This window comes from Apteryx mantelli, chromosome 7 (assembly GCF_036417845.1).
Source record: "Apteryx mantelli isolate bAptMan1 chromosome 7, bAptMan1.hap1, whole genome shotgun sequence".
Lineage (NCBI taxonomy): Eukaryota > Metazoa > Chordata > Aves > Apterygiformes > Apterygidae > Apteryx > Apteryx mantelli.
Window position 1 is genome coordinate 27,912,023 of NC_089984.1, and position 24,760 is coordinate 27,936,782.

At 37.6% G+C, this 24,760-nt stretch overlaps 1 protein-coding gene across 4 annotated transcripts in view; it reads right to left on the reverse strand.

Moving 5' to 3' along the window:
- LOC106494708 (adhesion G protein-coupled receptor A3) overlaps positions 1 to 24,760 on the reverse strand; it is a 288,318-nt gene that overhangs the window by 35,710 nt on the left and 227,848 nt on the right. For all 4 annotated transcript variants that reach the window (XM_067300089.1, XM_067300088.1, XM_067300087.1 and 1 more), the window contains 5 exons: positions 21,643 to 21,850; positions 20,492 to 20,700; positions 10,924 to 11,051; positions 9,647 to 9,770; positions 661 to 806 (listed from right to left, as the gene is read on the reverse strand). In XM_067300089.1, coding sequence (XP_067156190.1) covers positions 661 to 806; positions 9,647 to 9,770; positions 10,924 to 11,051; positions 20,492 to 20,700; positions 21,643 to 21,850 — 815 coding nt within the window. The remainder of the gene's footprint in view (positions 1 to 660; positions 807 to 9,646; positions 9,771 to 10,923; positions 11,052 to 20,491; positions 20,701 to 21,642; positions 21,851 to 24,760) is intronic.

The following is a 24,760-nucleotide window of genomic DNA, read 5'->3' on the forward strand; positions in this document are numbered from 1 at the left end:
CCTTGGTAGGAAATCCTAGTTAGCCTTAACTTTTTTTTTTTCTTCTCTCTGCAGACTGCGTATTTCAGCTTGAAGTTACAGAATCTCATAGGCACCTGGTTGAAATTCTTGCTATATTCCACCTGCCACACTGTTAGGGACAGGTTTGTTCGTCTGCTCCATCTAGAAAGCTGATAGGGAGCCCAGACTTTCAGTCTCTCTGGTAATAGCATTAGATTTCTGGTGTGGGATGAGGAAGGTCACTATCAGGTTACTAGGCAATCAATACAAGTATGGGCAAGATTTATAGGAGAGAGGACAAGGGTAAAGGGAAAATCATTATAGGGTAGTTTCTGATGATTAAATAATGCCTTAACCTAGAAGCAAGCCACTTTTTTTTCCTCCATAGGAAACCAACGGGAACACTTGAGTTGTTCCTGTTCAGATAAAGGTATCTGAACCTAGCCTATATCAACTCTGCATATTTTCATCTTCTGAGTATAATTAATTATTAGCACACAATACATATTTCGATTTTTATATAACCCTAAAGGACTCAGCTCTTTACAGATCCTATTTATAGTTTGTAAAAATAAAGAATACAGCAATAAAAGTAAGATTTTTTTTTTTAATTTAGAAGTTTTAGGAATACTCAAAAAACATATAGCTAATATTCCATACCTGAGTAGTGGTTGCTTTGGATAAGAAGGCTGGTCACTGTTTTGGCATGGCTGAGGTTTTTTTGTGACTTGCTTATAAATATTCCTTGCAGTTACTCCAATCCATAGCATGGTAGAGAGTGTAGAATAATGCAGTACTATGCCAACCTAAAACAAGAGATGACGGTTAAACATGTCAATAAATAGATCCGTAAAACAAGACTTTCTAGAACAATTTTATTACATAAATGTACAAGCAAATGGATTTTTTTTTAAGTAACTGAATTTGTAACTGCATCAACTTTTTACATCTCCTTGGTTATTTCTAATAAATGCAAGGGAATGAAAATACTTTAAAAAAGCAGATGGAATCTGCTATTTAATCTATTATAGCTAATATCTGCGATACCAGATGGTATGTTATGAAATCAAGACTATAAAACATTTGTTTTCTAAGAACCTGATTAGTGACAACTTTTTACACCTGGATTTAAAATGATGTGAAGCTTGATCTGTGTTGCAAACTTTGCTAGTAGAAAACCAGATATTTCATTGCTTATGTTGTAGACAACACAATTTAAAAAAAATAATGAAAGGACAGCATTTTTGTTTGCTCTTATGCTATTATCCTCTTTTGTTTTTGAGCAATATATGCTGGAATATTCTGCTGTAATTCCTTCTCAGCTGCATATAGCCAAGAACGACTTCTTTTAATGACCAATTATTTGTTTGGGATCAGTGCTATCTGTCTATCTGTCTAAAAAAAAAAAAAAAGATTATTTTCAGATACATTTAAGGGATTTATAAACTTGGCCATGCAATTTTAAAAATTAAATGACAGATCTCAGTGTCCTCCATCAAAAGGAAATGAGAACTCTCAATAGTGTTATTATCATGATATCTCCAAGACACTGTTGTGTATGCCATTAAAAAGTAAAATAAAATACAAACACCACTAAGATACTAACTTCTATGTTATGCTAGAAATTGTTATTCATTACTATGGAAACAGTAATTGGAATTTTACCCAATCTCCAGTGCTTTATTACATTAGCTAAGTCTCCATCTGATTATATAAAATGAGGTTACCTTTGAAGCAATAACCTGACATTTTGCAGTGACAAGTAAAATATTGCTATAATTGGAAAGCACATAAATGTTTAAGAAATACAGAGAATTGCTGAATAAAGCTAACACAAATCTATTATAATGATTTCTTTGAACCAGTTGTCCATTTTTGCTCAAGTTAAAACAAAATAATTAATGGGTAAAGGAAAAAATCCAAGAATTTTGTTTATATTTAGTCATATAGCACAAAACTTGAATTTAGCAGCAAATACCATCATCAGGAAGCCTTCTGTAATTTTCTCTGGGACTTGTCTGACACATTAGACAAGGGAGAATAAAGCCTTCATAGCCGTTGTCGCTTGAGGTAAAAGAGGCAGAAATAAGAGAATGAGACAACTTTGTGCCATCAGCTGGCAGACGCTGCCAGCTCAGCGGCTAGTGCTGCCTGGACTTGGTTCATGTGCAGCTTGCAGCATTTCTGCAGGGACACAGTGAAGATGACTGTGAGCTGGGACTGGGGAGGAGGGAAAAAGCAGGGAGGGAGAAAGGTGGGAGGGAGAAAGAGAAAGAGGAAAAAGAAGGCAGGAACCAGGAAGAAGAGCTGGAAAAATTCTAGAGACTTGGCTGATGACCTCATTCTCATTTCAGCATAGCACTGTTGCTATATATTCTGTAATTATTCTAAACAAATATGTCAGATAAGAATTATGAACACGAGGGATGAATTCTGTGTGAGATGCACCAACATGTGAAATTCAGACAATATATATGGTCATATGTGCAGAAATGACCAGGCACTTAAATGGATCACAGAACCACAGGATCTCATTAGGATCAGATTCCTAAAAATAGTACAATAAAAAAACTCATTGTTTTCAATTTCAACTTTCAAGGAGGCAACTGAACTGAACTGACAATATCATTGCTATGCCATCCCTTAGTCACATTACTTTTCTCACAATGTGAAGAAAATGTCTCTTTCAGCAGCTTAGTTCCTTCTGATATACGGACATCTCAAGCAAACATGGAAAAGGGATAGAAACGTGACCAGCTTCTGTACTAACTCTTCAGCAGTAGGCTTCTCTCTCTCTCAAAAAAATTTCATTTGCATTTCTTTCTTAAGGCAAAAGAGGATATAGTCTGATGATATAGGATCTCTTGACAACTGATAGATTTGAAGGACAGTGGTGACAATCTGGAGACAAAGCAATATGACACAAAAAATGTGGAATTTGGAAGGGTGCGCTAAGTTCTTATACTAAGATGCAAAGGAAAGGGTACCCTTTTCTCTATGTGATGATGATGATGATGTTTCCACTTCCCATCACAAAAAAAAGGCTTCCTAGAGTAGAATTTTTGGTCTTATCTGTATTTTCATTTGTAAAGAAATGCTTGTCATGCCTGGTCTTGAAAATGCAGTGTTTCAAAGTGGTGGGCTCTGCTCCCTGCCTCTTCTTTCCCCCACTCAGACATCAGTGATGCCATGGGGTGGCTCCAGCTGATGAAAGGTGCGTGCACCATGTCTCCCTCAGCAGGACAGCCTCTTTCTAGCTCACCTAAGCTAGGAAGATGTCCAAGCTTGCTGTGCGAAACATGAGTTACCAGCTCCGTGGCATGGAAGTGGAAGGCAAGGCTCAGCAGAGGGGGGAGCAGGACCAAGGTAGCTCTGTTCAGTGAACTGTCACTTAGCTCTGTTAGCAAACAAACACTTTAGGTTTATGCACTCAAGATCCTGGGTGGGTATGAGTTCATCTGTGTACATTTTGTTACTGGATTTGTGCCTATGTTAAGGTTAAGAGACAAATAAAGAGATTCCAATTAAATATCAAAACATTCACTTAAAACCTGTTTTCACCATAAGTGGAGCTTACCTTCACCACAATGCATATCACACACAAACGTGTGTGGGAAGGGCTCTGTTTTTGTCACAGATCAAAGTGATGAGGCTTATTCATAAGAAAGTTTTCCAATGACAGGTCAACAGTTACAGAAAGAACTGTCAGAACGTATGCACTGAAGCCAGCATTGCACTTAAAGCTGCTTAATATCTGCAATTATTACACTGAAAATTTCCTTGTTCCCTTAAACTCATTTTTTGTGTCCTGTGTTTTTAGAACTCTTATCTTTGGGAATAAGTACCAGCCTACTGAAAAGAAGATTATGCTTTTCTACAGTAAGATGTGCCTTCAATACATATAGTATGTGCCCCTTCAATAAATTTCAGTACCTTAGAGGTAACATAAGTTCCACACTATGTTGCAGTTGCCATGGTAATGACCAGAATACACATTTATGTAAAGCTACCTAGCATTTTGGCACATAAAGCTTTCTTGAACAGCTTTAACTACACACAAATATCTTTGTTTTCTCCTAGTTTTTCATTTCATTTCTTTTTTTTCAATTGTAAGCGTATTTCAGATAAGACTGTCCTTTCTCAGCCAATTCTGTTTAAAGGAAGGTATGGATATGCTCTGACATTCTGATTAAAACACTAAACCTGCAGAGGGAATACTTCTTTTCAGTGAAATGAAGGGATTCAGGAATTTCTGCGTGGTCTTCAATACCACTACCAATATGTGAGTATTTCATAATCTTATTTAGCCTTAGAACAGCCTCACGCTCACTTCGTAGGCAGAAAATTTAAAGCAAGAAGCCGAGATGCACAAAGCAGCTCCCTGAGACCAGGAGGACAATCTTCAGTGCGCCCATCTAACCCCATAGTGTGAAAAGTTTCTAGCGGTTGTAGGTTGCTGCTAATAAAGTTTCTAGCCACCTAAAGTCTTGCTAGCACGTACGTCTAGTTCTATTCCTGTCTCAACAGAGCTGAGCAGTTCAGCATCTACCTCACCAAAGATCTCTCAAAAGCCATTAGAGAACATTCTACTGTATAGCTCTTGAGAAGCCCTGACTGGCAAATCTCATCAAAACACATTAGTTTTACCCCACTATTTCAAAAAGCATAGCTACAGTGGAAAGAACTGCTCTTTTCCTCCTCTATTATATTTTTGTATCTAGAGCTCCTACCCAAAATGTGGCTTCTAATTCTAGGACCTCCTTAGTCTAACAGGATTCAAATCCACATTTCTGCCTTCCAAGGACAGTATTCTAACCACCAGGCTACTGACTAGTCTGGAACAGGCTTCACCTTTCCTGCTGAAGATTTACTGCTTGGCAGAAAATAATTCACAAGCAAGACAGCTTCATGTATGACACGCACCAGGAAAGAGAAAGATCTGAGATTCGAATTTTGACAAATCTTACCGATACAGTTGATCAAATTAAAGCTTGCATGTGTTTCTTGGAGATGTGATCAAGTCTCATACCACTGAATGACCAGCTACCAGGATAAAAAATTATGACATAATCTAGCTCCATAACTCTGTCTTCTGAATCTTATGCCCCTATGTCTGTTCTTCCTCTGTTTCAACACTGACCATTTCATCCCCTAGCAGCCATAGCCTAATAACTGTGATGCTGTCCTGGAAAGGAGGAGCAATGACACTGAAATCTTTCAGACTGAGGGTACAGAACCGATGCCTCCAACTACAATCATGTCTCCCTACACCTCATTCCTCATGTGAAAAGAATGAGCCTCCTCCTGCCTTCTGAAGGAAATAATCTGAGAGCCATGGAGACGCAAGGGGTTGACGATATCATCTACTGGTTCACTCAAGCACCCTGTGTAACACACTGGCTCTGATTAATCCCGTTCTGCTGTTCCTAACACATCCTTGGTGTTGTCTGAAGGACTCTGGCATAAACTCAAAGCTCTGGATTCCACATCAGCAGCCAGGCTCCAGTGACATTCAGAATCAGATTTGTGGGTGCATCTCAAACAGTCTGTGGATATATACCTCACTCACACAGGAAATCTGTGAAACAGCAGAAGGATCTTCAAGACCAGCACTCTAACATTTCTTTACAAATAACAAGAGCATGTAGCAAACAGCCAAGTGAGACAGTCTACACAAAATCTTCTCTGACACAGACATGCAGGTTTAAAAAGGTAGTTTTAGATGGTTAAGATTCCAGATAAAAATAAATACCTTACTATCTGTGAAAACACATTTCTTAGTTCAATTACTTTGCCTTCAAGGAGATATGAAGGTTCTTTCAGTTATCTGTCATAGAAAATGGGTCCATTTCCACAGCATTAATTCCTGCTGCTTAAAATTAGCCTGGGACACCTCATCTAGAAGAGGAAGGTGATCCAACTGAAGTTATTTTACAACCACCCTTTTTACTTAATTAGGAAGGAAAAAATCCTCAGTCTATTATTCACTTAAGTAAGGATGTGGCAGTGAGATTTATGTAAAAGTTTTAGAGGTAATTACAGTAAGCAAGGTAGAGGTTCATTGGCTTTGACACTACGTTTCAGCTGTTATGACAGAAAATGCTTGCACTTGGAATCTTCCACTACGCGCTTAGGAAACCAAAAGTGCAAATCACAGTGCTGCAGGAGTGAAGCTGTGTTATGAACTGTAACAGATAAAAAGATACTTGTGCTATAGCCACACTAATGGTATTTCAAACGGAATATAATTAATACTTCAATGTTATTTGAAGCAATAATATTTTCACAAAGCTCTTCTTAAACACTAATACCAGCTTATTTCCAAAACTTAACAAAAAAGAGTCAAATCTTACACTTGGGGGAGACATGAGCCCACAACAGCTGTGTAAACACCTTTCACTGGGCTGAGTGATTTAACGAATGGCTATACACACTACAGCGGGAGGAAAGGAGCACTGTGCACCCCACCGCTGCTTAGAAAGGCTATGGGAAATGTTCAAATACATGAGCTCTGTAGGAAAACTTCAGAAGATCTGATTTCTCTTCCTCCTAGGTTTGGCACCTTAAAGGTTAATTCACAGGTATTTACTTTAGCAGTAATCCTCTAAGGGTTATCACAAGAGGAGACAGGCACTGGGACCCATGCAAATTTTTAAAACATTACCGTCGGTAAGGAAGTAGGTAAAGAAGGGTCTATGTTGGGGATACAATGTTCTGGGAGAGGACATTTGTTCAGCTAGAGGAGTCCTATCGTAGATTATCTGGACTGCTGTGTCAGTCTGCCCTACCTAATGTCATTAGGCACCTTCAGGAGTGTGTCTGTGTCCTGTGCGCCCTGTTTCCTTGCTATATCTTAACTGCTGATGATATTGCCTGTTGATGGGGCATGGTGTCAGGTAAATAAATAACTTTATGAAACTGAATAGAAGGCATATGTGTATGGATCTATTCATTTTCTCTAACTGCACATATTTCTCAGCAGCTCAGGATCTGGCTCCATATCATAGCAAGAAACAGCTGTCACTGATAATGCATTTTATGAAGATATTCATGTAGTTTATATATTATTCATAACAGATTATTAATAACTCATTTATCTCAATCAGTTTTTCATTATCACTGTTAATACTGCATTGTTACCATGCAATCTGCAAAGTAAATAACCAGACAATGATTGTAACAACAGATGGTCATTTGTGATCATGTAATTACATGGCCATGGCTGCCCTACAATCTAATCTGCTACCCTCACTTGCAAACTGCAGATAAAGACAATGGTAAATGATATTTCAATCTGCTAGAACACACAGATTTCTTACAATGCAATTCACTAGATACTGTAAGATATTTATCTCGGAATAATTTAGTGGACAACTGTGTCATTTAAATTAATACCATGTAATGAACATACCTAAACTTTGCACATAAAACAATATAGATGCTTACAAGATCTACAGGTGCTGTTTCCTGATAATCATGCACAAGCATACACAGAAGGCTCTCACAGGATCTGTTAGGAAACTAGAGCAAAAACTTACTCTAGTTATGCTACAGAAGTAATTTGAAATTAATTCTAATAGAGATATGTTTTCTAGCACATAGAACAGCAGTTGAAGTCAATAGACCGTCATCTTTTGAATGTCACTTAGTCATAACTTCCCCGTATAAACAGGTTACCTCCCTATGCAATTAGTATAGTAGTAATAACTCAGAGGAGCATTTTGAGACACATTTTTTATCTGTCTAAAACTTTCTAACATTTTCTAATGACAGGACTGCAGAAGTACAAGGTAATATTTCAGCAAGAATAGCCTTAAAAATCTTCATTAGCTTGCTGAAAAGATCTAAAATATTCTATCAGTTTTTAAACTGAATTATATTTCAGACCTCACAAAAGCCTGAAGATTACACTGCAGTAAGTACAGGTACAGTATTATCTATATTTGCATCTAGCAATAGCTATGAAACAACAGTTCATTGCTTTAAAATTTCATGAGCTTCTACTACAACACATTTATAAATAATAGGTGTTCAATTTTGTTCTTTGCTTCCTTTTCTTAGACAGGAGTCATTCCAAGTAAGATGTGTAGCTTGCTGTTTATTATTCCTTGTACCTATTCAAGTTGAATGTTGTACCTCAGCTATATGTTTATCTGAAATAGGTAAGAGAATCTAAAAACTGTAAGAAGAAAATTTGTACACAAAAACAGAAGGGCAATTTACATGCTGCTGTTTTCAGGAAGCTTGCTGAGAAGTGGCTTAGAAGATTAATATTATGACTCTTCTTACTAATAATAGAAATATTATAATGCACTAATGACATTTTTTAAATTCAAAGAACGGACATTGTCCCAAGCCAAGAGAATAACTCATAATTTAGCTAACAAAAGCACTGGTCTCAGGAAGGATTTATTATGGGGGATATTTTTTATTTTCTTGAAAGCTCAAACCCCATGACGCTCTTCATTTCTGAATCAGATGGGAATACTATGACAGCAGTAGGCAGAGTCAGTTCCTCTGTGCATAGGAGAAAGAGAAGATACATGTGCTAATTTTTAAAAATTTAGGTCTCAGAAAGGGAAAATAAATATCTTGGATAATAGTTAGTGACAATTACTGCAGTCACAGATGTTTCTGCTTAATGAAGCCTTTCTAAAACTGTAGTGCATACCTATCAGGTGTAAAAAAGAGCCAGAATGCACTGAAGCAGAGGACTAAGGGAAATGTAGCTCTGGCACTGTTTAGTGACTCTTTCTATTTACACCCATTCAAGCCAATCAGTAGAACCAGACTAGTGACAGACAAACCATCTAGAAGAGTGTTGGCTTAATAAAGTGCTTTACTACAAGTAAATGTCAACATCATTTGTGAGATCTGGAGCACTTGTACAGAATCCAGGAGGAAGAAATATTAGAGGCAAACATTGCAGCAGGCCCTCATCAGGCTTCACGGAGGGTGACTGAAATACCTCTCTTCATGTACTGCATAGACTCATCCCCTATATTCAGAGCATGCCCCCTCTGTGCATCTGAGGGCATGACACCCCTGGAAAGGATGGAAGAAGAGAAAGTAAAATAGTCCAACCTCTACAAACAGGGGTACATAAAGCACAAATGCACTGTGGTCTGCTTTGTCTCCTTAGCTTGAGTTGTAATTAAAAGACATAACGTGGTAGCAGCAAGCTATCCAAGTAAAGATTTAATAATCACCCAGTGAATTCAGAGCCACCCTCAGGCAGATGTGGTCTAGTAATACATTAAAGAACAGCAGCAGTAATTTTAGTTCTACATATTCGATCCATCGATCAGAAAGGACATTACAAACATTCATGAACGATACTTTTCAACAACCTTTTAGAACAGAGAAATATTACAACTTTAGGTTTGTTTTGAGCTGCAGAGAAGCTAATGAATTGGCCAACCTCTCATAGAAACTCAGGGCGCAACCAAACACTGAACACAGAAGTTTCTGTCTCTCAATGCTGGCCTTTAAAAGCCATGCTTGTAATGATGACTTGTTCTGAAGAACACCTGTGTTAAGATCCAGGAACAATATATGATCAGAAAGAGAACTATCAACCTTATGTTAAAAGATATAGCTTCAGGTTTTCATTTTTTTAATAAGAATAAGTAAGGCAGATACTTACAGCTTGACATATAATTGGGTATTTAACACGATTGATTCCACCAGCAAAAACAGCAAAAGTAAGAGCAGTATGGAAACAAAAGTTGAGAAGCATGTGCCATCCTTTTCTACTGATTCGGATTGTGCTGTTGAAAAATAACATTAAAAAAAATATATCTATTACAAAAATTATACTTTGGAAAATATTTAACATGATACAATTGAATTCTGTGATTCTTGAATACCTGCACAACCATTTATCTATAGAACAGAGTCTGATTTATAAAGCATTAAAGTCAATAGGGGAGGAGGAAAAAAGAGTCTACTGATTTGAAGGTGCCTTCCAATCAAGCATCTAATGAAGAGTGATACAAGCAAAAAGCTCACTGAATAGCTTCAGATAAGCAGAACTGTAACAAGACATTTCTGAAGGATTAAATGGAAGCAGATGATCAGAAGTCATTGCATTAAGTTCACTTGATTAATATTTAGCAGCTTCTACAGTACAATATATTCCTTCTCTTTTAAATTGCTAATAATCTTTTAACAAAAGTATGTAGTTAAAATGACATTTATATTAATCTTTTATACAAAGGAAAACACAAATTTTCTAAAATAAAGCAGATTTAAAAGTCAAAGAAAATCTCTTTCATCCAATGATAGTTGCCAAATCTTTCAACCAAACTTTTTCTCAGGCGCCAATACCACTGGCATATCTGTCCAAGGTGCTGCTGCTTGACTGGAACCTATCACACACTAGTTCGATAGTGCTTGTGGTTTTATATCAAAGAGATTTATCCTGAATTGTCAAGCTGGAAGTTTTAGGAACAGTATGCAGACCATTTAGACATACATCTCGGGAAGGTACAGCTTGGGAGCAAAGTCATCATAATGATTTATGCTTTCCATTTTATTTCTTTGTACAATTAAAGATGAATTCATATGGGACTAGACTTTTTTTTTCCTTAGTAGAGTGACATATTACAATAAATTGCTTGTTTAGAAGAACTTGCATTGGTATGTTTTTTGAATGGAAGGTTCCATTTTCTTCATCATTCCCAGAAGGTAACTTAGATGCATGCCACATTTCAATTTTGTACAAATCTTTACTCTATTTTTATTTCTGACATAACCTTTCCATGATTTCTCTGGTCTAAATTATACTACTGATATTACTATCCAACAGTAATTAAGATCATTTAAAGTACTGTGTTCTTCTCAGTGAGGGATAGCAAAATCAGAGTACTTCAGCATAATGCTGACTATTCTAACACAAGTGCTTTAAAATTGAATTCTTACCTGTGGTGGACAATGTAGGTAATAATGGAAGCAAACAGGCACAACAACATAACTGCAGTACATGCATATACCACAGGGTGCAGAAACTCCCCTGGGTACTGGGGGAAAGACAGCACTGTCTTAAAATCCTATAAAGGAAGCAAAATGATTTAACATTGTTAGGCATGTGTGAAACTCTGACACTTCATTTCAATATGCCACGTCATTTCTAGCTGTTCCCTCCCAAGAGCAGGAAAATAAGACGATGAACTTTTTATGCAGATATAGTTCATGAATTTACAATGACATCAGACTGCTCTTTCCTCATCTCCATACACTTTGTAAGAGAGAAATTAACCTTTTTGTACAAGTAGACACATCCTAATTAAAAAAAAAAAAAGTCTGAAAAAAACCACAGAAGATTACACCTTGCAGGCATTAGCAATATCTGTTCCTTCTGATAACATGAACTTTATACATGTATTCTACCAGGATATTAAGTACAAAATATCAAATTACCATAAAAGGTCTCTAAAGGGCATATATATGACTTCAGAAGAAACACCCAAAAAAGCAAAAGCCATGAGGATACACCCAAAATATCAGCTGATTGGCTCCTATATTCAAATATCATTCACAGCTGATATACGTCCTCTGGCCCAGCGACCTTCATTCTTAGTTGCACATACACTACTGTCTACATCAATTCAAAAGTAGTTTTACAGCAAACTGAAGAACCACAAGTTCCTTTTGGGCCTGCTAGCGTCTGTTGACACAATTCTTCATCGAAAAATGATGAAAAAGGAGTATCCTTATAAAATTAACCACATCAAATTCCCACTCTTATGTATTGGATCTCACCTGAGAATACCTCACATTAAAATAAAGAGTCACAGGAGAGCTAAATCTGCAGGTGAGAAGGATGGAAAGCAAAAGTAGACTGTTATGGAAAACAGTAAGTCTTCAGATTATCTGAATTACACTAAGCATTAGAGGTTCACTAAGCCACATGTGTTTATGCCACCACATTTCTGCAAATACTACAAACTAGACACATAAACCATCACCAGAGCACGCACAAAGTATTATCTCCTTGCCGGTTTCCATGTGCAATGGCACTAACTGTGCACACTGAGATAAACATGCATCCTAAAACAGAAAAAAAACACCAAATCCTGAAAAAGTGCTTAATACGACAATCTGACAGATTAAGTTTAACACTAAAACTACTGACATGCATTTAAAAGCTTTTCTTCTTTGTCAGTTTTAGGTTTCCATGGAAGAAAATTCAATGCATTATTTTACTGGGGTGAAAGACAGAAGCTGATCTCCTCTGGGAGATTGGGACTGTAATGCTAATACTATATCACATTTGCATGCAGAGGGCTGATTTCCAGGACCATTATTTATGTATTTGTACTTGTCCATGTATCAGCAGCTAATGTTCGTGCGTATATGCAATTATTAAATCAGTGGATGACGTACACTTCAATTTACTTTCCAGAAGGGTCCTTCTTACAAGTAATACCTGCACTGACAGTCATTATTTTTTCTTCATACTAGCTTAAAGCTCCTAAGAGTGATTGTACTATATGTAATCTCTTCAGACACATATATTAACATTAAGTCCTAAAACAGAGCAGCTTGCAACATACCTAAACAAAACCCAACAAGTACCATATGAACAAGATGGCAAATATATGTCATCATATCCCATTTCCCTTCAAGTATTTCCTCAGCTTGCGTGTGTCCCTCAGTTCAAATGCCTCAGCTAAATCTGCTCAGTCACTACTTGTCCCTCATGCCCTCGCCCAGCCCTGCCCAGGTCACCAAGGCTCAAATTCAGTCACAGCGGTATTTTCACTCTCTCTGCTGATGCCTCTCACTATTCTTCCCTCAATCACCACTGAGAGAGAATAGGAAGAGGACTCTGCCTTTTGATCTGGTAGCTTTTTAATCCTACAGGCCTATGCTCTTGAGGCTATCCCTTATTTTTTGTTTGTGTATAACATACGTTCAGGTTATACTCAATTCACAAAATTCTTTAGAAGTCTATAGGCTAAGAACTGCACACCCAGATAATCTCTATGCTAATACCCGTTTGTTAACCAGCTTTTCTCCCATATGTTTATTTGCATTATGTCCCTATTAATTGTTCCAGAGACTGAGTTTCTTGAGGCACAGACTTTTCTTTACCGGAAATGTGCAGTACAATTTTAGCTCAAGTAATTTCAGCTCACATTGCTAGACTAGCAGTGTAAATACTGGACTATTTAACTTTAAATATTCTGCTGAAAACGATGAAATATTTACTTCTAGGTCTTACTGACATAATTGGATTTTGGTAAACCAACAGTACACCTTGTTATACTTTTATGTATATACTTGTTTCATTTCCGCATATTAAGAAAACTGTTACCATAACTGATACAGTAACAGTGCAGTTATTTAAAGACATAAATGTCTTGGATATTTCTGGGAAGATGATTGAAATGTTAACAGAATTGTGAAAAAGGAAACATATACTGAAGTAATGCATTTATGTAACAACATATGAAAGTGACTTTACTTGAGGTGGCATCATTTAGTACACAAAGAACTAACTTTTAATAGTGCGAATGCAGGGATTGACCAATCGCTGTATGTTTGAGCACTTACGTAAAAGCAAATGCTATATGCTCTACAGCATTACAGTCATTTCGCCTGCAGAAGAATCAGGAACAATCAGCATCTTAAAGCTAATTACATTTAAACGTATTCATATTTTATCATCTCTTTTCTAATCTTGCATAGTAAATAAGTGCTACAACTGCTAAGTAAGGGTACCATAATGTATTATTACCAATGTAGAATACCCTTTTTAAGAGTTTTGTGTATTGAAAACTTATTTCATTACAGATACATAACAAATTTATCTTGTCTTCTTTTTAATGATAATTAAAACATTGATCTGTCAACATCCCCTGAGTAATCCTCTGGGGAAGACAGCATACAGAAAATAAAGCTTTTTTTTCCATGTTGTATGCAAAGCAGCATAACTGTATGTTACATTTATACAAGGTGTTTTTATTTCCTGAAGGAGATTCAAAGGATGACAATAGTGAAAATTGGAAGGAATTTTCTGCAAGAAAATGAATATGCACAAGACTTTTACCATTACAAAGGAACTGCAGCCTACAACTACAAGGCAAGTAAAACGTTGTCTAGTGAGAAATCGTCACTCATTTACCCTTACAAGAAGATGTGAAACCAAGCTCTCTCAGGTGTAAATGGCACCATTATGCATAAGGCACTGAAGACACTAGTGATGTAAGTTAGTGACAGAAAAAACATTTTATCAGCTGTTTCATCCAACATTTGGAACTATAGAAACATTACAGCCTAAGTGGGACTGTTTCACTTTTACTTGAGACTTCATTCCAAAAGTCAGCTAAAACTGATACATCTATATTGATGACTTAGAAGTCAATATTAAAGTATAAAGAAGTATATAGATGAATTACATATTGAAGGCAGCCCTGAGATATCTAACAGCAAATACAGACATAGCAGAAGGGAAGATACAGTAGACTAGTACTAAATACTGGTATATTTCACTAAATCACAGATGCTAAAAAAAACAGTCTAGTTCATCTTGTACATTTTTGTTTTTCATAAACTCACATTGGCAAATTAAACATTTATTTTTAATATACTGCTTATAATATTATGACTTTAGAAAGTATAATCTAATTGATTTCTGTGTTTAAATTGTTTCTGTGTGTAAAGCAGGACACCTGAAATTGTGTTCCTCAAGGAAGCAATACCCAAGTACCACAGACACTTAGAAACACAAGTGCATTTGAACAATGAGTTAGGGTAAGATTTAGATCCCTATTCGTATTTATAGATTCCTCCTATTTAGGCAACATATAACTTAAAAATTAGGTGCCAAGCTCTATTAGGATGTTTAGGAGCAACAGAATATGGAAATTCTGCAACGAGTTGGGCCTCTGTATGGAGAGCCAAAAACATTGCAAAGCAAATTGACTGGAGCACTTAATACGCAGTAGTGCAGGGTTGCCATCTGGTGGGATCTCAACAGGCTGGAGGAACAGGCTGACAGGAACCTCATGAAGTTCAGCCAAGGCAAATATGGAGTTTCCTGCCTCTGGGACAGGATAACACCTGCAGCAGTAAGGGCTGGGGGACGCTTGGCTGCAAGAAGCTTTGCAGGAAAGGATCAGGAGGTCCTGGTGGAAAACAAATTGAAAGTAAGTCAGCAGTGCGCCCTTGTGGCATGAAGGCTAGCCACATACTGGTCTTTATTAGCAAGAGTTTAGGCAGCAAGCTGAGTGATCATTCCCTTCTATTCAGCACTTGTGAGACCAAATCTTGAGTGCTGTGTCCAGTTTTGGGCACTTCCGTGAAAGAAAGACATTGACAAAGGGGAAGCAGTCCAGCAGGGACCACCAAGACAGTAAGATAGCTGAGATGTAGATCCTAGGTCTTTGACTTGCATCTTCTGTCTCCCAGGAAACTGCCCATTTTATTGAGCTCCTTCATAGTCTGGATCCCTTACCCTCTTGTTAAAGATGCACCACCAAGAATGCAAGATCCATTAAGCCACATAGGAAGAAAGATCTTGAGTCAGAGGCTTGATTTCTTAAAAAGTTAGGGCATTTAAAAGCAGATGAACCTGGATTTTGGTTCCCAGTGCCAAGCCAGTTTATGCATTTTGCATAGTGAATTATATATATATATATTATTTAGTATCATTAAATAAAAAGTAAATATAATCCAAGAAGAAAGGAAAGACAGATCTTGCTCTCTGAGTACTGCAACCCAAGGCTTTATACAAAAGATAGCACCATCAGGAATATTCTGAAATAAAAGTGACCTTTGCCAAGTAGCTGGCTCAATACTGTCCATATGTGCTAAGCATTCTCTGTTACGTGAGCAGTACATGCCAGCTGAGGACTCAGGTGAAGAGTATGTGCCTCTTGATCAGGTCTCTGAATGATGGCAGAGATAAGACAACTAGTTCTTCACACTGAGCAGCATCTCTGCAAATGCACAAGCAGCGAAGTTAATCCTACGAGGGCATTTTGCCGGTCCCAGTACACCAGATGGGCTTGTACCTTTTAGTTTAGTTAGTGGCTAGTCTTTGACATTTACATTCTTAGTCTTTGGTGCTCATACTTTGCTAAGCTCTAATTTCTAGGTGTGAAGACAAGTGTTTATAGACAAAAAAGCTTTGAAAAGTTCACTCTTAAACCTACCTCTTTGTAAGCAGCCTGATTTTTGAAAGTATTGAACCACTTTTCCAGTCTGTTATGAGAAAACCCTGTGTTCTCTGTAAGTAAAATATCAAATACCATAATTATGTCAACCTTCTAAATAATGTTTCTGTAATATTTCCTTGACTCATGTATTAATTTCAAAAGGTTTAGACAGACAGGTTTTTTTGGAGAAGCCCTGAATTATGAAAGTTTAGATGACTATCTGTTTTCAGAACTAAACGTCATGAACAGGGCTCAGGAATTTTGCACTTGACTCCAGTCACATTGAAAATACTGACAAAGTAGCTTTTGTGATCCTGCGATCTTTCCCTCTTGGAAAGACATGAAAGATCCGGGGAATGCTTGTAAAACTGTAAGAGAAGAACCCTCCAGCTCTCTTAGCATGACCCATTACTACTGTCTTGCCTCTCCTCAATCTCTCTTTCACAGAGATCTTTCCAAGGTTTGTTTCCAGAAACATTTCAAATTTGTTCCGTTTTTGTCAGCTCAGTCTCCTTCCTCAGACCTAATTATCTCAAATAACTATCTACTGACTGTAGTCAAAGAATGACTCTTTACGTTCACAAGACAAAAAGAAAAATCACTGACATTGTTTTGAATAAGAGGTGCACTGAACTGTGACAAAAATAGGAAAGTTGTTTATGATTTCATGTTTGTATGACCTATATTCAAGTTTATTAAAGAGATGCTAACAAGGTTTATTAATCCATTTTCTCTTAATTGAGAATTAGCATACAGAGACAAATTTAAGAATTGTACCTGTGTTTATTTGCTAAATTTGAGGAAACTACTAGACAATGAAGTCTGAGGGGGAAAAGGATATGTTGTGCACAGTATCAGTAATATCCATCACTATTGAATAGCCACTCTGTTCTAAGAAAAATGAAAGGAAGAACAAAGGTCAACATACGTCAAAATGTATTTAACAAATTTTGAAATTTAATGTGAATTTCAGATGTTGCTATTGGATATTGTTAACTTCTGAAGAGGTAGGCTTTTAGTCATATGTACTATGGCTACAGGCCACTACATTGGTCATAACACATAGAAGCATTGTTTTGAAGATTTAAAATACTAATATATAGCTCATTTCACAGAAGAGCACAAATGCACTGTACTTATACACCAGATATTGGTAACTGGATACACCAAAGCTTCAGAACAGATTTGTAATGTTACTCTAAATCAAAAAAACATATTGCAGAGGTTCATAGTTCAAGACCCCAAGGGCTTTGGCCACCTCTAGAAGAAACTAGAGTTTGACTGTCTCTCTTTCACCTAGAGGTAACAGTGGAAAAGCTGAGGCCGAGGAATGGTCTAAACACACAGTAAACGAAGGAAAATGCAGGAATAAAACTCAGGAGCGTTAGTTCATAGCATTTGCTCTCACCCCTGGGTCCTTCCATTCAAAAGCTGATCAGGAGAGGACAATGCTAAGTTATGCTCTTTTGTCTGAAGCTACTCTTTTAGTCGACCCACTTGCCCAACTCAGAGCAGTGTGAGAGTATAACACACCTCCTTGTATCTCCTTCCTGACTCAATGGCCAGACTGTACTCTTTCTCATTGACATCACTTTAACAACTGTCACTGAGAGAAAAGAAATGGCTCAACATGAATCTTCTCACTTGAAGCATGCTCGTGCTCATTAATTATCAATTGCAGTTGATAAATCCTTGATTACTGCCTTTCTTGAAAGGGATCCTATGAAACCTTTATTTTAAGCCTTTTATTGGTTCATGGGCAGAAACAACTCATATAAAAATAGTTCAGTGAACTTTGTCTTAATATTAAAAAAGATGACGAACAGCAACGATGAATCAGGATATGCGCTGTCCTACCCATACAATGAACAGCTGGATTAACTGAGGCTTCTCCTACCTCTTGTGCCGTAGCTGGGTATACAGTATTCCGAGAGCAATGAAAACCTTCAGGTTCACTCTTGTTTTATTGCTGCACTTCAGTTTACAGCTATTACTTCAGTCTATGGCTATTACCCCACAATATAATAATCAAATATGATTTTTTATGCTTTAATATATTTGATTATATCATACGGATAGAAAAATTAACATTTATCATGACATTGTATCTAATTCCACTGGCTACCTATTAGCTACTGCTATTTTGAATTTACTGTCAGTTTGTTAGTATTTTAAAATGCATCAGCCACTCAGCTGTGATATCAGCAGATACTGAACTTCATATCATTCATATTATAAAGTAAGGGCTAGGCAGAACAATGAAATATTTTTCCTTTATCGTATGAGAATGGAACTGCCCAGAAAAGTGTAATCCAAATAAAACAAAGTAAGTCCATGACATTACACCACAAAATACCAATTAACAAATAATGTACTCACTTGTATGAGAACAGATGCACATAATGAAACTACAAAAGTTTTCCACGAACTGTTTAGAAAGACAGCTGTTGGCAGACATGTTTGTATGCATTATAACGATTTAAGGTCAGGCATCTCTTTTCATAAAGTGAGTGCGAAACATGAGCTGGGGAACATATCACATTAGCACTGTGGCTACTGTAGCAACAACAAAGCAAGGGTGAATCTAAGATTTTCTTCTTGCACAGATAAAAATGAAAGATGCTCACAAGAAAAAAGCAAAGTTGAATTACCGCAAGAAAAAACCCACAAGACCTAAAACACCATTACATACCAGATACAAAAAGCTGCAGTAAAAGGAGCCTCAGTTGCCTTTAGGGCTGCGGAAGACCCAATCAGTTGCATTTTATCAGAAATAAACCTGCATTCAGTTTTCAAACTAAAAACAAACTGCAGCCCTTATGTCAGCAGATGATTTTTGCAAGCAGAACCAAACCATGGAATTGGCTGTTTGCAAATGAGATCAGTTAACATTTAATAACCAACAAAGTTGAGGAAGAGCAGGCTGAGCCCCGAGGGGCGGCGGCGGCGGCGGCAGAAGCCATTTTGGGTGTGGCCCCTGCAAAGCCAACAGGTGCTTCCCTTAATTTAGAAATTTAGAAAAACATCCTCAAGGCACAATTATGTTTCATACTTGGGGAAACAAAGGCCCGGGGAAAAAAGGGAACTTATAGAAGCTGTAAAAAGATGTTTTTTGTCTGATGCTATCAGATCTTGGGAACGGCTCTTAAATCCTGAACGATGCCGGCGTGAGTGACAAAGCCTTGAAGTAAGTCAGAGGGAAATCAGTTCTTACGAAGCGCCCGATAATATCCGCATTTAACTCGTGGGTGTCAGAGCGGCGCGCCACGATTGGCTGCCATCTGGGCTCCATCTGACAGCAGCAGCTTGGTATTCTCTGCACACGTCCTCGCAATTCCTGGCGCCTGTGTTTGCTGTCCCTCACGCGCACACACAATACAGTATTTACTCAACTATACACATTTCAGTGATGTACACAAGCAGCATCTACAGTGCAGTCATGCACCTGCATTTAGGATCAATCTGGTATGAAGCGGACGCATCTGGCCAATCTTTTTACAATCGGTTTATAATCAATATTTTTAATAGGGCAAACATTTTCTCACCGATATCTGTTGCAAACTTTGGATTTTTTTTTTTTGCTTTCCTTTATGCCCTGGACAGTAATGCGTGCCATTATTGCACAGATAATCTTTTTGCTCTCATGAAGGTAACTTTCTGCTAAGCAAGATAGTTAAACAGCTGCAACGTGAACTGCAAGTGTGACTGAGAAGAGATCAAGGCAGGCTGATGGGTTAGCACTGCACACAAATATTTTTCTTCAAGAGCAGCAATTTAGCAAAAAAGGCTATCAGCATCCGTATGCAAACTAAAACTCCTACAAGATCAACAAGGACAACACTGTCCTTGTTTAAAAGAGCACAAGATGTTATTCCTCTCCATTTATTAAATGATTCAACATTGCGGTATGCCTGCAACTAATTAGTATGATCAACACAGTGCAGGGCAGGAACAAAAGCAGACCAGCCTCGGAGATGTACTGATGTAAAAGCACACAGAAGTATACATTTTTAAACCCTGTCTTATAATTTATAACCACTATATACTGATCATTCCTTGATGCAACTTTCACTTGTACGACTGAATTTAATGTCATTTTTGATTAGGCCAGTCTCCGGATAGTAGAACTGACCAGGTTTATTCACTTACTAGCAGTTAAATAACTTACTTTCTTTAAGACTGTCTTGTATTAAACATTATAGAAGAAGAAAGGTCAGTTACTGACAGATAAGAATGATACGGGTACATGTAAAAAGAGCATATATATGTTTGGAAAAAGAGAGCGAGAGCGAGAGATAGGTATATTTGCTAAGTCATATACTTACCATTAGCACTGCAAAGTTACTGAAGTGTGTACTCTGAATGGTGGTAATATTGCCTGCAGAACTGATTATGTGGCACCCTTCTCCCCACCAGCCTCCATGTCCATCTAGAAGGTCAAAATCCCAGAAGGCTGCAATGGGGTCTATACCCCGTGCAAAGTGCCTCAACCCTATAGTTATAGGGCTGGTTAGGTTTCCAAAACTGCACCCATCTGCAAAAGCAACAAACTGAATCAGAGAGATGGAGTGGAAAACCTTTTATTGATGCATGCTGTGTAAAGAGATCAAATGTACTGAACTACAGAAAACAAAGCAAGAGATACACACTCTTAATGGTTAAAATCAAAGGTAATGTTCACATTCAGAAAAGTTTGCAATAGTTTAAATAAACCGGAATGCACATTTCAGTCTCATAACGTGTCCAGGTGATCTAATCCTCCTTCACAAAGCTGATTTTTTTTTGTTTTAGATTCTTAAATTAGGACCAATGTTACACTATTGCTCATGCAACTGCAAAAAGGGCTCGGTTTCATCATATAATTAATAGCTAAGAAAATTCTGCACTTTGAAAGTCACATTTAAACATTTTTAAAATGTTAATAGTAATGTGAGCTCTATTCAAATTCAAATAAAATTATTAAAATTGCCTGGGTGAATAATTAATCAAAATAATGACTCACTAGCATATACGATCCATCACATTTAGACAAAAGCCTTTAACAACACCTGTTTTAGGTCCATCATATCAGAAAGTATACCGGTTAGCATTGATACATGCAACAGGGCACTACTCCCACCTCAACAATCTTATTTTCATCAGTGTCTAGGTTGTTAGTATTGCAATTTTCATTCCAAAGAGTATACCAAGGTTTTTTTCTACAGCACCTTGCTCTGAAAAACAAGCATCTGTAAAAACACTGTCAACAAATAGTAATCCCAAATTTGCATTCTAGTCATACAGCAATTGCATTTCTTTCTTTGCAGAATAATTTGAATAAAATCATGCAGATAGGAATAAATCCAAACACTTGGGCTAAAGAGAGAGACTGTTCCCAGCCTCTCAGCATACCGTACACTCTACTCCTCTATTCTCTACATAATCAGGTATACCATAGCTTTCAGATTCAAGGAAATTATGCATAGCAAGTCCTCACCTATTTTAGCAAAAACAGCTGGTGTGGCAACCGTCCTACGTTTCCCATCGTCTGCAAGATTTGATGAGTTTCCTGTGCTAGGAAAGAGTTTTCCATTCCGAAAGACAATAAACTGTAGCTTGCAAGTGGAGTTATCAACAGATTGCCAGGCTGAAGACTGAGAGAAGACAGACTGTGGCAAATGAACTGAAGCTACTGCTACAGCATTCTGTACAATGAGAAAAAAAAAAGAAACATTTAAAATGCAAATCACAACAGGGTTGCTTTCATGATGTTTTAAACTCCTGTACAAGAAATGTGTGCTGCCTTCCTTTTCCAACAGACTGGAAGCAACCAAAGAAGCACGAGCTGTAACCATGGGAATAGTGCATAGTACAGTGCATATTAAAAGGGAAAAGGTTTGATTGAATGTGTGAATCTATATGGTCAAGCTCCCTGCTGCAGAGGTGAGAATGGTTCTTACCGTGCCTGCTAGAGGGTCCATCAACACTGCAGATCTGATTTAAAGAGACAACCTCTAACAGGTTTTCTCCTTCACTTAAAACAGAATCAGACAACTTACATTAAAACATTTCTCCGAAAGGGTACTTAAAGAGTACTAAAATAATTTTATTAATACAAAAAAATTACATCAGTGGAGAACCACAAATGTAGCAAACAGCACATTTTATGAACACATTTTTCTGGCTTTATATATGGAAAATCAGTTAACTATGTGTTTTTCTAATGCAGGATTAAAAATAGTATGAATACTAATGCAGTAGAAGAAAACAACACAACACTAGGAGGAAATGAATGGACACTGTCAGATCACTATAATGGCTTTGAGTTGTGAGTGCGTTATACACCCTTTTACAAGCAGATAATTCCCTTACAGCACATCTATATAATACACCAGACGTTATGTTCTGAGGACTTTACTCATCATGCAATTGGTTTTTCCTGCCAAAGTAGCAAACTAATCATTAAAGACTGAGATATTTCCAAGAAAAAACAAATGATGAGCAATGGGAAAATAAACAGGGAAAGAGTCTGTCCTGAGCCCGTAAGTGAAAAGTGTATGTATTTAAAAACAAACAAACTGTAAAATGTTCTCATTTGCATATCCCCAAGGGCAAAGTGTAGCTTCTGTGCACATAATTTACATAGCTTATCACACAGTTTACTCATAGTACATGCGCGCTACCTCTTTGAGAGGTAAAAACAATAATCTTCTCCACCATGTAAACAAACATGTCATTAATGTATGTGCGTGTGCTGGGAGAAATACACATGTGAGAGAGAAAAGGGACAAAAGAGGTGAGAAAACCAGAAGTTTACCAAAAATGTTAGGGACATCTAGTGACATCACGACAGATGTGGCAGAAAAGCTTGAGTAGTCTGTGATGTCACCGGGCTGCTTCAATAAGCAGACGAAGGCTTGTGCACAGTTTCCCCTGGGTTACCGTGTATGTTTTGGAAAGGTTTTGAGATTTTAACAATAAAAATTCCCCAACACCCTTTTTCTCTTACGTATGCAATCTAGGTGATGCCACTTATTAAAAATTCTCAGGAGAAAAACAGCAAATAGCAACAGGAGGGGTTTTTTTTTACATCAGATTTTAAAATGGCTATGAAGGTTTCCACTGGAAATAACCGAGCTAACCATCAGGCACTTGTCTTTAGATAGTTTCCACTGCCTAATTCACTGATTATAAAGCTGTCATAAATAGCTTGATCTCACACTTCTGAAAAAGACACATTTCACTGTATGATATGCCAAAGTAGCTGTGCAATCTGAACCTCTGATAATACCATTTTAGCTGTAAAATTGTTATCAATAAGTAGATATAAAATTTTTTACCAGTGTAATTTGTCAAACTCCAAATCACTACTGAGGACTACTCTGCAGAGGTACAGGAGTGCAAGACAAGTTATAGCACGATCAACTTTATGTTTATGTTGGATTTTTATTATTATTCTGTGCTGGAAACAGCAACAACAGCAATGACATTAAATTACACAAATTAATTGTTATACACAAAAAGAGAAAGCTAGAAGCATCTGAATAAGCTTATGATAATGAAACCAACAGCTAAAGGCACTGGGATAAGCGACTATGTGCCGTGACTTGACAAAAGCAGCCCTAAATAAGCCAGAGGAACACAACGGGTTTATAGCACTTCTGCTACGAGGCGAAATTGTCTAATTCATTGCAGTTTCTCAAATGTCTTCCCTGCTGCGAGTCTCTGATACCCCAACAAAAAGCGGAGACACCGTAAGCAGAGCGTGGCTTTGCGGCGGCAGGTCGCACGGCTGCGGGGAGCGCGGGCACCTCCGGCCTCACCTCCTTGCTTTCGCCCATCCCTGCCCACACGGAGGCCCTTAACCGCAGGGTGCCAGAGGAAGGATCGTGGCTGCAGCACCCCGGCGCTCATCCATCGGCTACGGCTTCTTCTCATAGAGGCAAAGTCAAACACAGTGAAGAAACGCCGTAGATATATATAGGCTACAAAGGGATTCAGCACGGACCGGCTGAGCACGTCTCACACGTGTAACAACGCTACGTGAAGCTAACCGCATGGCAGAAGGACACACTTATAGAAAACGACTTCCTCATTAGACCTCATGAGAGGGTTTTTTCCTGTTTTTCTCCATAAAATTCACCAAGGCCATTAACATCCATAAAATTAACCATTTAATAATCTTCGCTAATTAATGTCCACAGTCAATTACTGGGCTACAGTTAAACTGTGCATGCTATCCTAAGTATATCTGATATTTCAAGAAGAAATAATTTTTGAGTGCAGGTTATCCGGGGGAGGGAAGGGCAAAGGGACATGGCTGTTCTTTGTGTACACATGAAGTGAAAATACTCACTGCACACTGAATATTTGCTTTATATAAATATTCTTCAAAATTAAACTGTCTGCTACAGCACCATGCTTGCCAACAAACTTATGAGCTATGATATTCATGAAAAATGCACAGATTGAAAGTGCCCATACATTCACAATGCTGTTTAAAATATACGAATAAATATTTGTGAACAATTTTTACATCTAAGATATGTGAGAATCCTTTTTTCAACAGCATTAGTCATTATTCACAGGAGAGGAATCTGAGCAATGAAGTGATC